This window comes from Sus scrofa, chromosome 3 (genome assembly GCF_054392235.1).
Source record: "Sus scrofa isolate SSC_HxYL_T2T_F1_AM1 chromosome 3, Sscrofa_HxYL_maternal_Yorkshire_Landrace_v2.0, whole genome shotgun sequence".
NCBI classification, from domain to species: Eukaryota; Metazoa; Chordata; class Mammalia; order Artiodactyla; family Suidae; genus Sus; species Sus scrofa.
In genome coordinates this window covers 113,327,511-113,348,336 of record NC_139385.1, presented here as the reverse complement: position 1 = coordinate 113,348,336, position 20,826 = coordinate 113,327,511, and the positions used below count along the sequence as shown (strand labels likewise).

The 20,826-nt window shown below is 39.8% G+C and overlaps 1 protein-coding gene across 2 annotated transcripts in view; it reads right to left on the bottom strand.

Moving 5' to 3' along the window:
• Positions 1–2,089: 2,089 nt before the first annotated feature.
• The window catches only part of CDKL4 (cyclin dependent kinase like 4), a 49,560-nt gene continuing 30,823 nt past the window's right edge, over positions 2,090–20,826 (bottom strand). For both annotated transcript variants that reach the window (XM_021087585.2, XM_085019485.1), the window contains exons 5-10: positions 14,241–14,331; positions 12,775–12,972; positions 10,616–10,698; positions 8,926–8,982; positions 6,601–6,735; positions 2,090–3,892 (exon numbers count right to left, since the gene is read on the bottom strand). In XM_021087585.2, the coding sequence (XP_020943244.1) occupies positions 3,791–3,892; positions 6,601–6,735; positions 8,926–8,982; positions 10,616–10,698; positions 12,775–12,972; positions 14,241–14,331 (666 nt within the window). In that variant the 3' untranslated portion in view covers positions 2,090–3,790. The remainder of the gene's footprint in view (positions 3,893–6,600; positions 6,736–8,925; positions 8,983–10,615; positions 10,699–12,774; positions 12,973–14,240; positions 14,332–20,826) is intronic.

The following is a 20,826-nucleotide window of genomic DNA, read 5'->3' as shown; positions in this document are numbered from 1 at the left end:
TTGAACGAAAGAAAGGAAGAAAAAGGAAAGAAGGAAAAGAAGAAAGAAAGAGAGAGAAAGAGGAAGAAATGAAAGAAAAAGGAAAAAGAAGGAAGGAAAGAGGAAAGAAAGAAAGAAAGAAAGAAAGAAAGAAAGAAAGAAAGAAAGAAAGAAAGAAAGAAAGAAAGAAAGAAAGAGGAGTTCCCGTTGTGGTGCAGTGGTTAACGAATCCGACTAGGAACCATGAGGTTGCGGGTTCGATCCCTGGCCTTGCTCAGTGGGTTAAGGATCCGGTGTTGCCATGCGCTGTGGTGTAGGTCGCAAACATGGCTCGGATCCCATGTTGCTGTGGCTCTGGTGTAGGCCGGTGGCTACAGCTCTGATTAGACCCCTAGCCTGGGAACCTCCATATGCCCCAGGGGCGACCCAAGAAATAGCAAGAAGACGAAAAAAAAAAAAAAGAAAGAAAGAAAGAAAGAAAGAAAGAAAGAAAGAAAGAAAGAAAGAAAGAAAGAAAGAAAAAAGAAAGAAAGAAAGAAAGAAAGAAAAAGAGAGAAAGAAAGGAAGGAAGGAAGAAAGAAAGAGAAAGAAAAGAAAGAAGGAGGAAGGATGGACTTGGAGATTCCAGGGACACCTGTGTGAAAAGTCTGAGGGACCAGGGTGCCAAAAGGTCACACAGAGGTGGACAAAGAGTATTCAGGTTTGCCACTCACTGTGACAGTGCAGAATTTGGATGGCACTGGGAAAGAGCTCTATAAATAAATGAAAAGGCCTGGAAGCTGGCACGGGTGAGGCAAGGCCCAGGTAAGCCAGAAACTGCAAGACTGTAAAAGGAAATGTATGGTTACAGAATCCTGTGAGCTTCTCTGAAGAGCCTGGGGCATCACTTTTACAAAAGTCGTTACTTAATCTGGGCACCAGTGCAGCTGTTTTCCGTGCGGCTGAGAAATGCAAGGGAATTAGTGTAGCAGGGAGGTGAGAAGGACATACTTCAAAGAGAAAAGAGTCTCACTTTGAGATGTGTGCCCCCAAGTGATACAGGCAGCTGGGGTGCTCCACAGCCTGGGTCACCCAGGGAAAGATAAGTAAATGTCATCAGAAGATTCCTTTTTTGGAGTTCCTGTCGTGACCCAGCGGGACTAGCATCCAAGAGGACACAGGTTCAATCACTGGCCTCGCTCAGTGGGTTAAGGATCTGGCGTTGCCAGGAGCTGTGGTGTAGGTTGCAGACATGACTCGGATCCCCCGTTGCTGTGGCTGTGATGAAGGCCAGCAGCTGCATCTCCTATTCGACCCCTAGCTTAAGAGCCTCCATACACCGAGAGTGTGCACCCCCCAAAAAAAAAGAAAAAAGAAAAAAAAAGATTCCTTTTCTTCAGGTAATATCATTGTTATGAGAACATTTTTCTAAGCATTAGACATGTTCCTCTCTCCTCTCTCCAGTGATACCTAAATGATGGATTTGTCTAAGGAAAAAAACTGAGAGAGAAATGCTAGTTTGAATTGATTCTTTTTTTTTTTTTTTTGTCTTTTTGTCTTTTTTGTTGTTGTTGTTGTTGCTATTTCTTGGGCCGCTCCCGCGGCATATGGAGGTTCCCAGGCTAGGGGTTGAATCGGAGCTGTAGCCACCGGCCTACGCCAGAGCCACAGCAACGCGGGATCCGAGCCGCGTCTGCAACCTACACCACAGCTCACGGCAACGCCAGATCCTTAACCCACTGAGCAAGGCCAGGGACCCAACCCGCAACCTCATGGTTCCTAGTCGGATTCGTTAACCACTGCGCCACGACGGGAACTCCTGAATTGATTCTTAAACATAAGCAAAAACTAAGAGAGGACAGTTACCCTACTAACCTCTGCCAAAAACTCCATTCTTGTTTGAAGCAATTATAAAATGGATAGTGGAGTCTTGTGTGTTGTCTTAATTTCTGCATATATGATGTGTGTGTGTGTGTGTGTGTGTGTGTGTATCTATCTTATACATATTATAAATACATTTAGGAGAGCTGGAGAAGCCTGAGTGCTTTGGCAACAGAAGGCTTAAATGACTAAAAAAAAAAAAAAAAAACACACACACAATGAAAGCTAAAAAGAAATCTTTAAGCAGAGGTGCCTTTTATCTTTTATTTCTCATTTTCCTTATACTTGTAGTGTCATCTCACTAAAAACTCAAGAAACAGTCAAATATGAAGAGGCACATTCTGGATAATAAGGTGAAAACAAAAAGATCCTAGCAGCTTATAGTCACACGAATAACTAAGAATGTTAAATATCCAAATAAGCCCACTTGAAATGTCCTTCCAGTGAGCAAGGAAGTCTTGTTTAGATGTCATGATTCCTTAATAAAGAGATGCACCCAAGTAACAGAATGAGATTCTCTGGAAGTTTCCAGAGACATGTTTATATGTGTAATAGACTTTTAGAGATGAACATAAGGTATTACTATATCTTCTTCATAACAATTTATGCTTGGTGTCTTGGTGCCAAATACAAGGAATTTCTGGAATTATGCATATTTGCGAAATTTGACAATGTTCAGGTGAGCATGCTAGACCCAGGAGCAGAACAGAGTTCATGAAATACTCTTAAAATTTATTGATAGAGACAGCACTGTTTTGTGCCTTTACGACAGATGGTGATAGACAGCCCCACGCTATTATTTTACAAGAGCTCCTTTTTACTGAACTAAAAGTACTTTCAAATATTCTGCATCATTTTTAGATGTTCAAGATAAAAGGCATTTACTATGATTCTTTAAAAATTTTTAAGTACGTATTTATATATATGCATGCATATATGCATTATGGGTATGTCTGTCAAGTTTACTTGGGAAAAGAGTGGCTCACTTACGGAGGTGTTTTGTTTGATGAGAGACAAAGTGAAGGTAACTGAGAGAGAATCTCCCTGCTCTTGGAAGTGTTTATAAACCCGACCTGACCAAGATGCACAAGGCTAGGGCTACACAAGTTTACACAGGCTATAGATGCAAGCATTTGGAAGAGGGTCTTGACAGTGAGAGATTGAGAAAATACCCCAGGAGGCTATGCTTAGGTACTGAGATGATTTAGTCAGGAGGAGAAAAGGCTAAGGAACTGTGATGCACTAAAGGACAGCAGCAGAGCCAGCAGTCAATTATCCTAGGTGTTACGTCACAAGAATGGTAATTCCTTGTAGTTCATCCATTGTTTTCTATGTAAATGTATGGACTTTTCTCTACCTAGCTTTAAAAATAGAATCATCCATGTCTCAGGAAACAGAGAAAGTAGAGTCTGCCCTGGAATTAAGGAATAAACCTAGACGACATTTCAAGGTTCCTTTCTTAAACCAAGATAAAAACACAGAATAAAACACTAGCATTATTTCACAGACTTGGTTACAATAAGAGTGAATTAAAATGCGGAAACGTAATGCTATTCCTTGCACAAACAATAGCTATCTGATATTGCTCTAAGACATTAGGTGGTCAGCTGAAGCAAGATGATATATGCAAGTCTTTTTCATAAATCAAAGGATAAGCTCACAAATTCTCAATACAAATCGCCTCAGGAGGGGCTGCTCTGATGAAATGGAAAATGTCTCCTCCATATGTGCAGTTTCAGACTTTATAACATTTAAAGAAAACGTTCTAAAATATAAAGTTGGCATGTAAAAAGCACAGGCAGAGAAATCAGTAATGATCAGAGCAAAACAATTCTAGAAAGCATCTTAATTTTCATATGGCTCATTTGCATTTGAAACACTAAGAATCCCTATCTCTCTTGTACAAAAATGTGTACGTATTAAATTACTTTACACTTGAAAGAACATTTTCCTAAATGTTTGGAAGATGATCAAATTTTAACTGGAGGACTTGTTTTCTTCCATCAGGTGTGGGGGAGATGTGGCTTCCTGGTATGAGAGGCAACAGCTGATTCTAATAGCAGAACAAGACAAAAATAAGAAAGTAAATTGAAAACAATTCCTATTCGTACAGTTCGATTTAAAGGTAGTAAAACAAAAAGGATACATATGGTGCAAGGATGTCAAAAGACATCAATTTTAAAATTAAGCAAGGTTACCTTTCCAAAAATTATGATTCTCTGACACTTGAAAATTAGCTTCTATTATTTATTCTAGGATTCTCAGAGATGCACTATAATTTATTTCAACAAACTCATTCCTGAGTATCTAGTTGGTGTTTAAAAGATAGAGGCCTAGAGTTCCTGTTGTGGCGCATCGGAAATGAACCTGACTAGTAACCATGAGGTTGCGGTTTCGATCCCTGGCCTCGCTCAGTAGGTTAAGGATCTGGCGTTGCCGTGAACTGTGGCCACCAGCTGTAGCTCCGATTCAACCCCTAGCCTGGAACTTCTATATGCCATGGGTGCAGCCCTAAAAAGCAAAAAAAAATAAATAAACAAATAAATAATAATAAAATAAAACAAAAGATAGAGGCCTACCAGCTATTACAAAGTACTTCCATGAGTCTACATTCTACTCACCTCAAATTTTTAATTTGAGATATTAATTTTAGGATATTGGCAGGACACCAAAGACTTAAAACCTCTTCACTATCAACTTTCAACAATATTTAGTCTTAAGGAAATTGTTGGTCATCCACTCGGCAACAAAAACACTAAGATCGATGTAGACATTTGAACTCACAAGGTGAAACCACGCTGCATGGAAAAGATCTTTCTGAATTTTCAGTTTATTTTCTGATATGGTAAAATGTCCAGGAAAGAGGTGCCTGCTCAGAAAGAAAACCAGAACTTGAAAGACATCCCTGTCTTTCTCTGGGCCTTGCTCTCTAGGGACGCCACTTGGTGGAGGGAGATGTTTGGGCGTGGTCTCGTGGTGGGGGCTCTAGTGGGGCTGCCACATAGAGGTGGTCAGGATTCAGATGGCTAAGGACACAGAATGCGACTTCAGCTTTGTCAATGGGCTTATCTAGGTGCATGCTGCCTTTGGTGTTTCTTTTCCTCCCGCTGTCCTGGGTCTTTGGGAAGACCTTCTGTAGAGTTTCTCATCTGTATCAGATGCGCCACCACATATCAAGGAAAGGGTAGCATAGCTGTGACCTGCAGATTTACAGGAAGGGCAGGGCAGCATCTCCACCTACCTGGAGGCAAGTGTGGAAGAAAGTGAATCAGGGACCGAGAAGCAGGATGCAGCCTCGCTGCCCTTCATCTTCCCAGGACAAAGGTGGGGGAGCTGGTGGGATGTTTTTGAGGGGACAGTGTTTTCACACAAAATTCACACTGTATTTCAAATCGCTGCCTTAGACTTCTTTGAACAAACTCTAATTTTTTGGTTATTTAAGTAAGTTGTATTGGACTTGACTCACAAACACATAACTTTAACAGTTAATGGCTTGTGTAATAAAAAGGTAGATTTTTATTTTGGATAAAGATTTTGTTCTGTTTGGTTTTTGTCTTTTTAGGGCAGCACCTGAGACATATAGAGGTTCCCAGGCTAGGGTTTGAATTGGAGCTGCAGCTGCCGGCCTACACCACAGCCACAGCAACGCCAGATCTGAGCCACATCTGTGAGCTACACCACAGCTCACGGCAATGACGGATCCTTAACCCACTGAGCGAGGCCAGGGATCAAACCTGTGTCTTCATGGATACTAGTTGGTTTCGTTACCACTGAGCATGGTGGGAACTCCCTGGATAAAGACTTTGGACGCACAGAAATTCATTCTAACCTGTCATCTTATTGATTAGCTTGATCTTTCTCTCCCAAGAAATTTCTATTTTAACTATTAAAAGAGACTACATTCTTCCTCTACAGTAAAGATGCTAATGAGAGGATAAGTGAACAAAAGTGTAGGTCAAAGGCGGGAGGATTAAGCAGTTAAAATGTGACAAAGGTCTCTGAAAAGTGGAAAATGACTGTCTTGGCTTATTAATAAGCACTGTGCACTTATTTACTTATTTGGATAATATTTATTAAGTACCTTCCATGTGACGGATATTGTTTTAGGTGCTGGAGAAGGGAAAAAAATCCAAACCCAAAGAAATCGACTTCCCTGGAGTTCACATTTTAACTTCAGGTTTTCCGAAAGCAAGTAAAGGGTAGCTGCCTAATAAGCCATGGAATCTAGGTTCATCTTGATAGTCACCATATTATTCTGCAAGACAGCACATTTTAGGACAGGATTTGGTTCTCAGATTCAGATATCTGAGTTTCATCCCTTTGTGTCTGGCCAGAGCTTGTCCTTGGCTTCCAGGAAAAGCCTAGAAAAGGCAGACTAAGGTGCCTGTCATGGGTGAAAAGATAGAAGGGTCAAGTTTCCTTTATTGTGCATCTGGAGGCTACGGAAAGGTACTGAGATTCTTCCATAATGCTGGTTGTGTTTTGGGTACATGGCCTGGCAGGGGAATATCCAATCAGTGCAACAAAAGAGTTGTACAGTAACTTGATTTAAGTGTATTTGGAATAAGATTTTGCAACAACCTGGACATTTTCATGGTTTTCACGGTTTTATTACATCAATCACCAATATTTATTGGACAAACAAATACAACTAAACCCATGCAAAGAAATGGTCTTAGTGTCTGCCTAGTCTCACTTTGAAAGGTAGAAAAGGGAAAAAAGAACCGTTTTTATGGCACTTTAACTTTTGAATGGAGGTACCTGCTGACGTCTTCTGCTTCTTCCTTCATTACGTGCCTTTCTTTTAATTTGGTCCTCTCGAAAAGAATCAAAGTAGGGACTTTCCAGGAGCTGGGCACAGGTTAACCTGTCATCTGGATTCATCTTCAGACACTCCTTTGGAAGACAAGAAGAGCAGAGAAGGTATTAAAAATGGGCCTGTTTTGTTACTATGCTCCAAGACTCTGAATAATAACTTTAATTTTCTTCAACTCAATGAACTTAATTATATTTATAGTTGTACAACAATCATCGCAACCCAGTTTTACAGCATAATTTCTGTCCCTGAATAGTAACTTGATAGAGCAGATACAAATTTAGAAAATCTTCGAGTCTGTATGTTATCCAGTACTTGGAACTTGTTAATAACTAGAATTATTCTTCTTTTGCCACTTCAAAGTCTTTTGAGGGTAGACTTGATGAACATTCAATATCTTGAAGGTGATAAATGTAGATCAGGTATGTTTCACCAAGGACATCTCTTCATCACTTGTCAAAACAGTTTGTCAGATGCCACAAAATGTGGTTCCTGGACCAGCTACATCAGCATCACCTGGGAACTGGCTAGAAATGCAAATTCTTTGGTCCATCCCCAGACCTACTGAATCAAAAGCATGGGGCTAGGATCCAGCAATCTGTGTTTAACAAGCCTTCTGGGTGAATCTAATACCTGTGAGAAGTTTGAGAAGTTTGAGAAGACAGCTGAGAATGGATTGGGCTTGCAATGCTTGATATCCTCCCCAAACCCTTGCGGGTTTTGCTAAATTGCAGGTGTATCACCAACCTGTCCAGAACAAGGTTGAAAAGTTAGACTTCCAGGACAGGGCCTACAGGGTTCTGAGTTAGGGTAGGTCAGAGCAGTGAGACAGGTAAAAGGCAGATAAGGTCCAGTGGAACAGGGTAAGGACAATTGGAGAGCTCAGAGTGTTGGGCTCTGAGTCTCAGGAGGACTCAGACTGAAGGAATCCAGCACCCTGGATAGCACCTGGGCAGTGACCAGCACTAGCACAAAGGTGGCTCTACGAAGCTGACTCTAGGTCATCCAGGTGGCTCCAGTTTCCAGATCAGAGTTTCAAACTGGGCTGCTTATCATAATCACCTATGGGGAGGTTTAAAGATACAAATTCCAAGGTCCTAGTCAGAGATTCAGCTTCTGTAAATCTGAGGTTATTTATTGGAATGTGTATTTTTAAAAAGTTGATTTTGATGAGTAGTCACTATGATGAGTGATATGGAAGCCACTGCTATGAATATAGCTTAATTGGTTGTTAAAGATAGATACCCTTACTAGTATCTCCATCTCTATCCCACTAAAGCTTTTCAGTATCCACGCTGAATGGAAGAGTCACACTTTTTGGCATAGCCTCAGTTGGTCAAGCATGAATGGCAGACTGGTCATAGATGAGTTTCTTATGCTGTTTATTAGACTTTGTTCTTTGACTGTCCCTTTTGGCCCTGGTATGGGGCTATGGTGTTTGCAAAGCTCTGATTTTGCATGATCTTTTACTGATTTTTTGTTTGTTTTTCTGATCTATTAACATTTTTTTGTTTTGTTTTTGCTTTTTAGGGCCACACCCAAGGCATATGGAGGTTCCCAGGCTAGGGGTCCAATTGGAGCTGTAGCCACCAGCCTACACCAGAGCCACAGCAACGCGGGAACCGAGCCGCGTCTGCGACCTACACCACAGCTCACATGAATGCCAGATCCTTAACCCACTGAGCAAGGCCAGGGATCGAATCCACATCCTCATGGATCCTAGTTGGGTACGTTAAGCACTGAGCCATGATGGGAACTCCTGATCTTCTACTAATTTTTTAAAAAAACATTTAAATTTAACTTAGTGGATCTAAAATGTTAGTTCAGCATGTAATATTTTGAAAATTATTAATGAAATATTTCATATTCTTTTTAAAAGCAATTTTCATAGAAGTCTGGTACATCTCAATTCTTTTTTTTTTTTTTTTTTTGGCTGCACACTCAACATATGGAGTTCCTTGGGCCAGGGATTGAATCTGAGCTTCAGCTGTAACCTACACCACAGCTGCAGCAACACCAGGTCCTTAACCTGCTGTGCCACAGCAGGGACTCCTATCTTCTATTAATTGTAATGCGACATATTAGGAAGATCAGCACTTAAACTACTACTATTTCTTTAACTGTAATTATTTCATAGTTATTTAACAGTTTTAATGACTACCTTCTACTTTGACATTATTTTCCCTACTGTCTACCCTCCCTTCCTAGAGTTACCAGCTTCAATCATTATGATTTGCAGTCAGTAATGGTTATAATTGCTTCTTCGGTACCTTCATGAAATTCAAAGCCACTGGATGAGCATCTGAGAACTTTTCTTCAAGAGTTTCCTAAAAAAAAAAAAAAGTAAAGCATTTCAATGTTACATACCAATGAAGTAATATATACTGAATATAATAGTATCAAGAACACTTTGGAGAAAGACCCCCTAGTAGGTTAGATAATTCCTTTTAAAGATTTTTTAATATTGTCTTTTTACATAATTTTGCACTATCATATAATGAGAAAGGTAAAGTTGAAGTTGTTTTCTTAATTTCACAATGTTTTACAATGGTGTTTGGTAAATGTCCATTCCAAAAGTCCCCTTTTGAAATCCTGTAAGAGCACCATAATATCTATTTACAGGGATGCCAGGTCTGCTTATAGGGATGCTTTGAACCTTAATGAAAATACACAGAACTGCACGAAGAAGAACATCACAGAAAGCAATGGAATAATGAACACAAAATTGAGAAGAAGGATGAAGGTGGGATTGAGGAGGAGCATATGGGGAGGGGGAAGCTTCGGAGATAAGGGCAATATTCTCCTTTAACTAGGCAGCAGGTGCATGTGAGTTGTTAGTTTAGCCTTTAAATTAAACATATATAAATATTCTTTTGAAAGTCAACCTCTAGCCTTGTAGCTTTCAACTTGTATTTGTTAAAAGCTTTATTTTAACAAATATAATAAAAAGAAATCCAGTATATAAATCAAGGTAGTATATGAAATAAATTTAAAATGAACAGAGTGCTTAGAGAAGTTGGGTTCATAGGTGCCATAAATCGTGACCTGGCTTTACAGACTCTTCACATCCCGGCACTGCTGTCTCTAACACAGCTGGAGCATGGCACTTGCCTCCTCTCCTTTCACTCTATAGGCAGAATCTACACCATATGGGTTTTAAAAATCAGAACCCAAACATAGGTAATCCAGATAGGAATCAATGACTACAGAGAGTAAGAGGGTTAAGCAGTCATTCTTAGATTTCCAAAGAAAGGCAAAGACCCACAGCAAGACTGCAGAGGTGATCACTGAGATTTGGAGGGTTTTTAAACATTTAAAAAAAATTTTTTAATGGCTGCACCCACAGCATATAGAAGTTCCTGGGCTAGGGAATGAATCTGGGCCTACACTGCATTAGTGGCAGAGCCAGATCCTTTAACCCACTGCACTGGTTTGAACCTGTACCTCTGCAACCACCCCAGCTGCTGCCAGCTGGATACTTAACCCACTGCGCCACAGCAGGAACTCTTTGGAGTTTTGATGTGAATATAGTGAGGATCATTTTGGGGAATAAACTTCTATGTCAAAATACATGTTGTGAAGAAATGGTTTTTACTGATTTAAGCTTGTTTCAGAAGCTGAAAAAGAGAAACAACTATGGTAAGTACTGTTTATGAGAAAATAGTTGTTTCAAGGAAAGGTACCTGAATGTTTTGACTAAATGGTCTTTTGTATTTACGAGTGAACTAAACATACTTTCACTTCAAATCAAAAATTAATCTTTGAATTGACAGGACCCATAAACTTTTAAAGCATTCTTCTGGTTCATTTTATGTAGTTTTTATATAGTTTCTTTGATCTGTGTCAGTGTGTCATAAGGAAAACAGAAGCCCAGAGCACAAATATTAAAAAAAAGCAACAACTCCCCCTTTGAAGAAAGTAGCAACACAAGTAACAAAACACCCAAACTGAACAATTTACCATGTCTTCGGGTTCAGGAATACTGATTCCATGGAAAAACTGATTACTTTTAAAGATGGACTGATGTCTTGGGATTAGTTTTCCTGTAAAGCACAAACAACATAATTTATGATAAATTTAGTAAAATTAACATAGTGCTTAAACGGCTACTTCCAAGGTTCAGATGTGAAAGAAATACCAAGCCTGATCATTCCCTCCAGATTTGGGAGGAATGGGTCACTGCAAAAACATGCCTTCTCATGGAGGGCAATGCTCCCTCGGAATGCTCTTTGCCACATATGGTTTGGTCTGCCATTCAGCCGCCACCAAAAGAGAAGGTGAGAGAGTATTGGGGAGGGCTTTACATATATGGTCTCATTCAATCTAGCAACCATCTCACAACAGTTGCTATTTTTAATTCCCACTGTCCCAGTGAGATAATGAGGCTCAGAGGTTAAATAACCTGCCTAAAGTCACATGGTCGTTAAGTGACGGACCCAGGATTCAAAATCAGGCCCGTCTAACATCTGCCTAATGTAAATTTCCACAACAACCCTTATAGGAAATCAGTTAAACAATATAAGCCTGTAAAGACACTCTCCCCCACATTTTTCATGCCGCAGAATTTGCCAGGAAAATGTATTGGAGGAGTTCCCTGTTGTGGGCTCAGAGGAAACAAATCTATTATCCATAAGGATGCAGGTTCAGTCTCTGGCCTCGCTCAGTGGGTTAAGGATCTGGTATTGCCATGAGCTGTGGTGTAGGCTGCAGACATGGCTTGGATCCTGTGTTGCTGTGGCTGTGGTGTAGGCCAGCAGCTACAGCTCTGATTTGACTGCTAGCCTGTGAACCTCCATATGCCGCAGGTTCAGCCTAAAAATATAGACAGACAGACAGAAAGAAAGAAGGAAAGAAAAAAAGAAGGAAGGAAAGAGAAAGAAAGAAAAAAAGAAAAATGTGTTGGAACCAAATAGAGAACTGCATCAGACCAGACAGCAGTAGTTCCCTCGTCCTGTAGCCATGCTGCCAGGAGAGCCTTGGGAAGGAATAGATAAATACTCATCGTGTGTGTAGATGAACCCTTGGTTTGCATTCATGCTACTGGTGTAAAGCTGCAGGCAATCTTTTGGTTTATGTTCTCTTCCAACTAGGTGGAAGTAGATAAGTGCCAAGGATGCTGATGTGATGAAAGCTCATGAAAGATACCACTGGAGTCCCATTCTTCTGCACTTAACTGATTGCATGATTTTGGATCACTCACACAAGCTCCCAGAGCCTCAGTTTCCTCATTTGTAAAAAGAGGCACAATGAAAAATGCTATAATGTCCTTAATGGGCTTTTCTTAAGACTGAAAAGTATGGTGTGTGTGAAAGTAATTTATAATTTGCAGTGACCTGAGTCGCTACAGGTGGATTCTTAACCCACCGTGCCACAGCAGGAACCCCTGTAAATTCTTAAATAAAGGAGCAGAGTTGAGGAGTTGCAACAGAGGCTGAATAGAGTGTAAAACCTAAAGTATTTACCATTTGTCTCTTTATAGAAAGAGTTTGCTGATCCTTGCTCTAGAGAAAAGGGAAAACTTTTTTACAGTGGACAGAAACTGCATTGGATTAAGTATCTTTAGAGTGAACTCTAATGCAGTTGACTCATATCCTTAGCCCTATCTTAGGATGATAAGGAAAATAAATGTAAATTGGGAGTTCCCGTCTTGGCACAGTGGAAATGAATCCAACTCGTGTCCATGAGGATGCGGGTTTGATCCCTGGTCTCGCTCAGTGGGTCGGGGATCCAGCATTGCCTTAAGCTGTGGTGTAGGTCGGCCGCTGTAGCTCCAATTTGACCCCTAGCCTGGGAACTTCAATATGCCGCAGGTGCGGCCCTAAAAAGCCAAAAAAAAAAAAAAAAAAAAGAAAAAAAAAAAAAAAGAAACGAAAAGAAATGTATAGTTTATTCCATGGCTAATTGACTCGACTTGGAAATGCATCTGAAAACTCCTTGCTGAGAGGGGTTAGGTCTGTGCACATTGAGAAAAAGGCTGGGCTTTGGCTGCAACCCAGAAACCTACTTGAATAGACCTGATGAAAGAAAGAGATAAAAGAAAGCTCTTGTCGTTCATTAAAATGACATACTATTTCTATAACGATTTAGCAACTTTCTAAGCCATAAAATGCAACTTATACCCAGTGTTCTGATTATCAGATAAAGCTGGTCCACATCTGATTTTCCAGGCCAGAGTGGCTGGCCTGTCAGGAGCTCTGCAAAAACGCAACCGGTAGCCCATATGTCGACTGAAGAACCATACTGAGTATCTCCCACAAGAAGTTCAGGAGCTCGGTACCATCTTGTAGCGACATAGTCAGTGTAGGCATCTCCTGGAACTGCAAACGCACCAATCAGATCAGGTGGGTCACATTCTCCCAACAGAGGAACTACTCCTAAGAGGACATCAGGCATTCAGATGCGCTTCAGTAATTCTCGGAAGGCACTATACTCCCAACAATTAATGCAGTGAGGCCCTAATGGAGTAAACAGTTACACTGCGCACTCAGATAGTAAATTCATCTTCCATGTTATATTTAAACTAGATAAGCAATAAGGATACAGTGTATGGCACAGTTATCTTGCATTGCCCCTTTATCTTATAATAACCTATAGTGGAGTATAATCTGTGAAAATACTGAATCACTATGCTGTACACTTGAAACTAATATAATATTATATATCAATGATAGCTTAATTAAAAAAATTAACTTCCAAAGGTACCTTAGCTAGTTAAAATCTATACAATCCCAAATAGAGAGGGGCATGGGGCAGGTAGTGAGAATTTCTATAGCGTAACTTCAAGTATAGACCAGCTTCCCAATGCATTGCCAGATCCTCTGTGTCTGGGTCCTATCAGGACACTGATTATGTGCACACCCACTTTGCAATGTGTCTTGCTGATGCATGTTTTTGCCTGCTACACAGTTCTAGATCCAGGGAGAAATCATTATTTGTCCCCCTTTCCCTTTGGTTCCTCCCTCTCCGCGATGACGACTTCTTTTTTCTCAGCACTGTCTCTGAATTCTCTCTTTAATTTTCAATTTAATCTCCTGCACACACCAGCTCCATGAAGTTTTTCCCAGCTGCTCTTGAGCACATTAATATCTCTCTTCAGGGAAACCTCTGCACTTTCATTTTATTTTTTTATTTCTTTAGTGGTGTCCGCAACATGGGGAAGTTCCCAGGTCAAGGATCAGAATCAAGCTATGGCAGCAACCTGAGCCACTGCAGTAACAACACCAGGCCCTTAGCCCACTACACCACCAGGGAACTCCTGCACCTTCACTTTAGTACTTTATTGTCAATCATCTTGTATTATTCTTTTGTTTCTTTTGCTTCAGATTATAAATGCATGAAGACCAGAAATGTATCTTGTAATTCTCTTTCTTTCCTACAGGGCAAAGCACATAAATGTGACATCCAATAAATTATAGTTGGATGGGGTTCAAATGCAAACTAGTGTACTAACTAAAAGGTTAAAGTGAAACTTTCTTTTTTGAATAATAACAACATAACAATTAGCATACATTCCATATCTAAAGTGAGAATTTATCATTTCGTAATCATCTGAATTGGATTAAGTTAGTAAAAAATTGCTACTTACTCAGAATTCGTGCAAACCCAAAGTCACAGATCTTGATTATTCCTTGCCTGGTTATTAGAATATTTTCTGGTTTTACATCTCTGTGAATACACTATAAGAAAAAACTTAATTATTTCCTTGAGTTACCAAAACAATAAAGCATAATAAACATTAACTACTAGTTTTAATGATAAACACAGCCTGTGAGATAAGCACAAACTTTTATTTTCATTTTTCCAAAAACTTACATTGGTAATTTTTTACATGTAAATCTTATTATACCAAAAGTACTAAAAGTTGCTATATTAGAGAAGAAATTGAAATTACTGGATAGGAAAACTGAATTTTTTTTTTTTTTGGAGAATGGAATATTATATAATTATTTCTTCCCATTTTTTGTTGAGCCCTATTTAAAAAGTAAGAAGAAAAACCCTGAATGAGGTTACACTCAGCATGCCTCTAATAAGAACGGCTGCCACCTAAGAATTATCATTCAGGCTGCATAAATACTGCAGATTTGAGAAACTAGAAAAACATTCAAAGGACACCAGAAATGAAATTTATCAGAGTGACCATTTTATTTATCAGGATGTGTGAAAGGGAGCTCATTAATTAACTACGCTAGGACCATAGACTGCAAATGTTCTGGGTAAGCAGGGAGGTAAGGTCACCTATGGACAAGAGGTACCCAGAGCATTCAGCCTCAGAGGACGAGTATCCTCGACAAGAAGCTAATGTGGAACCACGACCAGCTCTCTTGAGACGTAACCACATGATCCTCTTAAGAGTCGCTCCTGGGGGAGCAGGTCGGCACTGGGAGAGTCTTCTAGGCTTGAAGACTTCCCTGCATCATCCTGAGTGAGGCAGAGGCTGGCTGCTCCCTGGATGAGAGAGGGCTGAACTGCAGATGCGGCTGAAGATGAGCTGAGGGAGCCCCTGTCACTATTAATCCAGAAATGGCTACTCCACGTTGTAGATGATGTGGGAGAAAACGACTCCCACCCTAGTCTTCAGAACTTGAGGGACTTCCTGTCGTGGCTCAGCGGTTAACAAATCTGACTAGTATCCATGAGGTTGGAGGTTCGATCCTGGGCCTCACTCAGTGGGTTATGGATTGGCGTTGCTGTGAGCTGTGGTGTAGGTCGCAGACATGGCTCAGATCTGGCGTTGCTGTGGCTGTGGCATAGGCCAGTGGCTACAGCCCCAATTTGACCCCTAGCCTGGGAACCTTCATATGCCATGGGTGCGGCCTTAAAAAGCAAATAAAAAAATAAAAAATAAAAAAAAATAATTTTAAAAAAGTGATTAAACTCTCATCCTCTAGGAAAAAAAAACAACAAAAAACAAAAAAAAGAACTTGAGCTTGTGCGTCCTCCATCCAAAGAAGCCACAGGTTAAAATGAGGTCATTCTTCTCATACAGCTCAACCTGTACTTTTCAGAGCACTTTCACATGGATCAGTTCATCCTTGCAACAAGCTACAATTGCACATGGCCTCTGTCATTAAGTTTCACAGTAATCAGCTCCTTTTAAAAAATTAATTAGTTTTTAAAATGAAAGTATAGTTGATTTACAGTGTTGTGATAATCAGCTCCTTCTGCCTCACTCTTTTGGGGTGCCATCAGTCCCTTTAAATTTTCCTGTCAAACCAATGATTTTGAAATAGTTTTTTTAATAATTTATTTTTTTTCCCACTGTACAGCAAGGGGATCAAGTTATCCTTACATGCATATATTGAAATAGTTTTTTTGTTTGTTTGTTTGTTTTTGCTTCTTTATAGAAGGAGGAGAGAAGGTTGAACCCTAAATTCATTTTGGGACACAAAAATGGCACTGGTACCAGAAGCTTGTTTGTATTTAGTCTCAGTTACTGTCAACTGTTTCATAATTCGTACAACCTGCATTTAGGACAATCTTTTAAGGCCTCTTAAAAGTCCTAAGGCCTCAGACATTAATTTTTAAAAATACATTGTTATAATATAAACCAACCTAATTTTCATCCCACTTTTTAGGCAACCTATTTATGAAAACTGGATTAACACTGAGTCATACTCACCTATAACAGTGATTTAATAATAGTTTATATCTCTCAATGAGTTTGCATCAAATTTTAAAATTCCTGGTCTCTGTGTGGTATTGCCAAGTAAGCAGACTTACACTGATGCCTGTCTATTGGCCTATTTAAATATACAAATGAAATTTCCTTTGTGAAATTTATAGCTACTTATTTTCCAACCAAAACTTACAAAGGCAACTGAAGTATTGAGAAGTCCCAAAGAAACAGAAAAAAGTATAAGTGTAGGTACAGGTAAGAGAAGCTATAAATAAAGGTTAGCTGGAATATTGAAAAAAGAAAAAGAGTGAAAATCACTGGAACAGTGAGAACTAGAGTATGGAGAACAGAAGGTGGTTAGACATGCAGCATTCACTTGCTCCACTGCAAAGCTGTACTCTGTGCAAACTCTCAATGGCTCTGGCGATCAGCTTATTTTCCGCCAAAGGATAAGAAAATTGCAAGTCGGTGTCGCCGAAACATTTTAATAAACTTGGGTTTCATATGCAGCTTTTAGCAAACATTGTGTAAATTAGGTTACGGTGGCTCATGCAAAAATCTCATTTTTACAGTCTCACAGGCCAGCAAGAAGAGATATCCATGGTATTTTAAACCTGCCCCTTAATTTTAAGAATTATCTCTGGAAACTTCCCCATCAGAAGCTGCTTCTTTATAGAGACGTCTGATAAGGTTGTTCTTTGAGCCTCATGGGCGGATGCTCATATGGCAATGAGCGAGGAAAGAAACCTCTTCCTTGGCAACAGCACAATGACATCAAGAAGACAATGCGATGCGAGCCACAGCCAGACACACCCACATTTTGTAATTTCGTCATTCTGACACGAAGTTCTTTTTCTCTAATCAATACATCAAATTTACAAAAATCCATGAGTTCATAATCATGCTAAACAGTCACTCTAGTTACATATTATTAGGTAAAAAAGAACAAAATGAGTAGGTATTTACATCTAGGGCTTCTCAAAATTTAATGAGTACGTGAGTCACAAGATCTTGTTAAAATGCAGATTCTGATTCAGTAGATCTGGAATGGGCCTGGGATTCCGCCTTTCTAACGAGCTCTCAGGTGACCCCTATGAAGCACACTTTGAGTAGCAGGGTCTTAATCTCTTACTACTGCAACCTTCCTTTCTTGGTTATGCTCACTACTCTGCACATAAAAAGGCTATCAATCTTCAGTAATACCACTGGGTCAGATTGCCTTTTCTATTCTGGAAAGTATCACGAGGGTTCCTTTAAAAATCAGGAGAGTATACAAAGGTTTTAGATGTGGTATTGTAACAGCTAATATATGATTTAGATTTTCTCCATTGCATGCATTTTAGCTAATAGATCAAAAAAAAAAAATAGATACACAAAGGCTTACCATAGCATAAGAAAATGGGATAGTCAGAATTCAGAAGTCATTTCCATGTTGGAGGAAGAAAGTTTGCCTGAAAAATCATTTTTTCTTTTTTTTTTTTCTTTTTAGGGCTGTACCTGTGGCACATGGAGGTTCCCAGGCCAGGGGCTGAATTGGAGCTACAGCCGCCAGCCTATGTCGCAGCCACAGCAATACAGGATCCGAGCTGCGCCTGTGATCTATACCATAGCCCACAGCAACACCAGATCCTCAATCCACTGAGTGAGGCCAGGGATCAAACCTGCATCCTTATGGACACTAGTTGGGTTCATTACTGCTCAGCCACAACAGGAACTCCAAAATCACGCATTTTTAATAAAGGTTATAGATTCTAAATTGAAAATTTTCAACATTTTTAATTTAAGGTATAGAATGTGTTGTTCAAGCAGAGAAATGGTGGTAGTTGCACTGAGCTACAATAATGTTTGGGTCCACTGGAAATAGTAAGTCATAATAAGGTAGGTGATTTGATTGACTGATTCTTTCATTCATTCTTTTATTCATTCAGTTATTCAATAAATATTTCCTGAGCACATTTTATATAAAAAGATCCATGCCAGATATTAAAGAGATATAAAGATTAAATCAGTCACAGACATTGCATTCAAACTTATAATCCAGCACACAGGAAAGTGTCTGATTATAGGGATAATGTACAAACACAGTAAACAGAATTAAAAAAAAAAATCAGGCGTTCCCGTCGTGGCACAGTGGTTAACGAATCTGACTAGGAACCATGAGGTTGCGGGTTTGATCCCTGCCCTTGCTTAGTGGGTTAACGATCTGGCATTGCAGTGAGCTGTGGTGTAGGTCACTGATGAAGCTCGGATCCCCTGTTGCTGTGGCTCTGGTGTAGGCTGGCAGCTACAGGTCCGATTAGACCCCTAGCCTGGGAACCTCCATACGCTGTGGGAGTGGCCCAAGAAATGGCAAAAAGACCAAAAAAAAAAAAAAAATCATTTTAACTACTTATAAGCCATAGTAATCAAGACAGTGTGGTACCGGCACCAAAACATACATACATACCAATGGAGCAGAATAGAGAACCCAGAAATTAACCCAGACACCTATTGTCAATTAATCTTCACAAAGAAGACAAGAGTATAAAATGGGAAAAAGACAGTCTTTCCAACAAGTGATGCTGGGAAAACTGGACAGCTGCATGTAAATCAATGAAACTGGAATGCACCCTCATACCATGCACAAAAATGAACCCAAAATGGCTTAAAGACTTAAACATAAGACAAGACACCATCAAACTCCTAGAAGAGAACACCGACAAAACATTCTCTGACATCAACCGCACAAATGTTTTCTCAGGTCAGTCTCCCAAGGCAACAGAAATAAAAGCAAAAATAAACCAATGGGACCTAATCAAACTGACAAGATTTTGCACAGCAAAGGAAATCATTAGAAAAAAACAAAAACAAAAAGACAACCTATGTACTGATAAGGGCTTAATTTTCAAAATATACAAACAACACGTACAACTCAACAACAAAAAAACAAAAAACCCAATTGAAAAATGGGTAGAAGACCTCAATAGACATTTCTTCAAAGAAGATATCCATATGGCCAAAAAGCACATGAAACAATGCTCAACATCCCTGATTATTAAAGAAATGCAAAATCAAAGCTACTATGAGGTACCACCTCACACCTGTCAGAATGGCCATCATTAATAAGTCCACAAATAACAAATGTTGGAGAGGGTGTGGAGAAAAGGGAACTTACCTGCACCGTTGGTGGGAATGTAAGCTGGTACAACCACTATGGAGATACCTTAGAAAACTATACATAGAACTACTATATGACCCAGCAATCCCACTCTTGGGTACATATCCAGACAAAACTGTCCTTGAAAAAGACACACACCCACATGTTCACTGCAGCACTATTCACAATAGCCAAGACATGGAAACAACCCAAATGTCCATCGACAGATGAATGGATAAGGAAGATTGGATAAGGTATATACACAATGGAATGTGTATAAAATGGATAAGGTATATTATACACAATGAATTCGACTCAGCCATAAAAAAGAACAAAATAATGCCATTTGCAGCAACCTGGATGGAACTAGAGACTCTCATACAAAGTGAAGTAAGTCAGAAAGAGAAAGACAAACACCATATGATAATCACTTATATCTGGACTCTAATATATGGTACAAATGAACCTTTCCACAGAAGAGAAAATCACGGACTTGGAGAATAGACTTGTGGTTGCCAAGGGGGAGGGGGGAGAGGGAAGGAGTGGGATGGATGGGGTGCTTGGGGTTAATAGATGCAGACTATTGCCTTTGGAATGGATTAGCAATGAGATCCTGCTGTGTAGCACTGGGAACTATGTCTAGTCACTTATGATGGAACATGATAATGTGAGATAAAAGAATGTATACAGGTATGTATAACTGGATCACCATGCTGTACAGAAGAAAATTGACAGAACACTGTAAACCAGCTATAATGGAAAAAAATAAAAATCTGTGGTTGCCAAGGAGGAGGGGGAGGGAGTGGAATGGACTCGGAATCCGGGGTTAAGAGATGAAAACTATTGCATTTGGAGTGGATAAGCAATGAGATCCTGTTGTATAGCAGTGGGAACTATATCTAGTCACTTGTGGTGGAGCATGATAATGTGAGAAAAAGAATGTATAGATGCATGTGTGACTAGGTCACTTTGCTATACAGTAAAAAATTGATAGAACACTGTATACCAACTATAATGGAAAAAATAAAAATCATTAAAAAAAATTTTAGGAGTTTCTGTTGTGGTGCAGCTGAAATGAATCTGACTAGGAACCATGAGGTTGTGGGTTCCATCCCTGGCCTCACTTAGTGGGTTAAGGATCCAGCATTGCCACGACCTGTGGTGTAGGTTGCAGATGCAGCTCACATCTGGCGTTGCTGTGGCTCTGGTGTAGGTTAGCAACTGTAGCTCCAATTGGAACCCTAGCCTGGGAACCTCCATATGCTGTGAGTGCGGCCCTAAAAAAAGACAAAAGACCAAAAAAAAAAAAATATCATTTTAACTACTTATAAAACCCTAGCAGCAAACTTAGGTGAACTTGAATGATGCTCATAGCATGGTGGAAAGCAACAGAGATGTGGATTCAATTCAGCATCATCT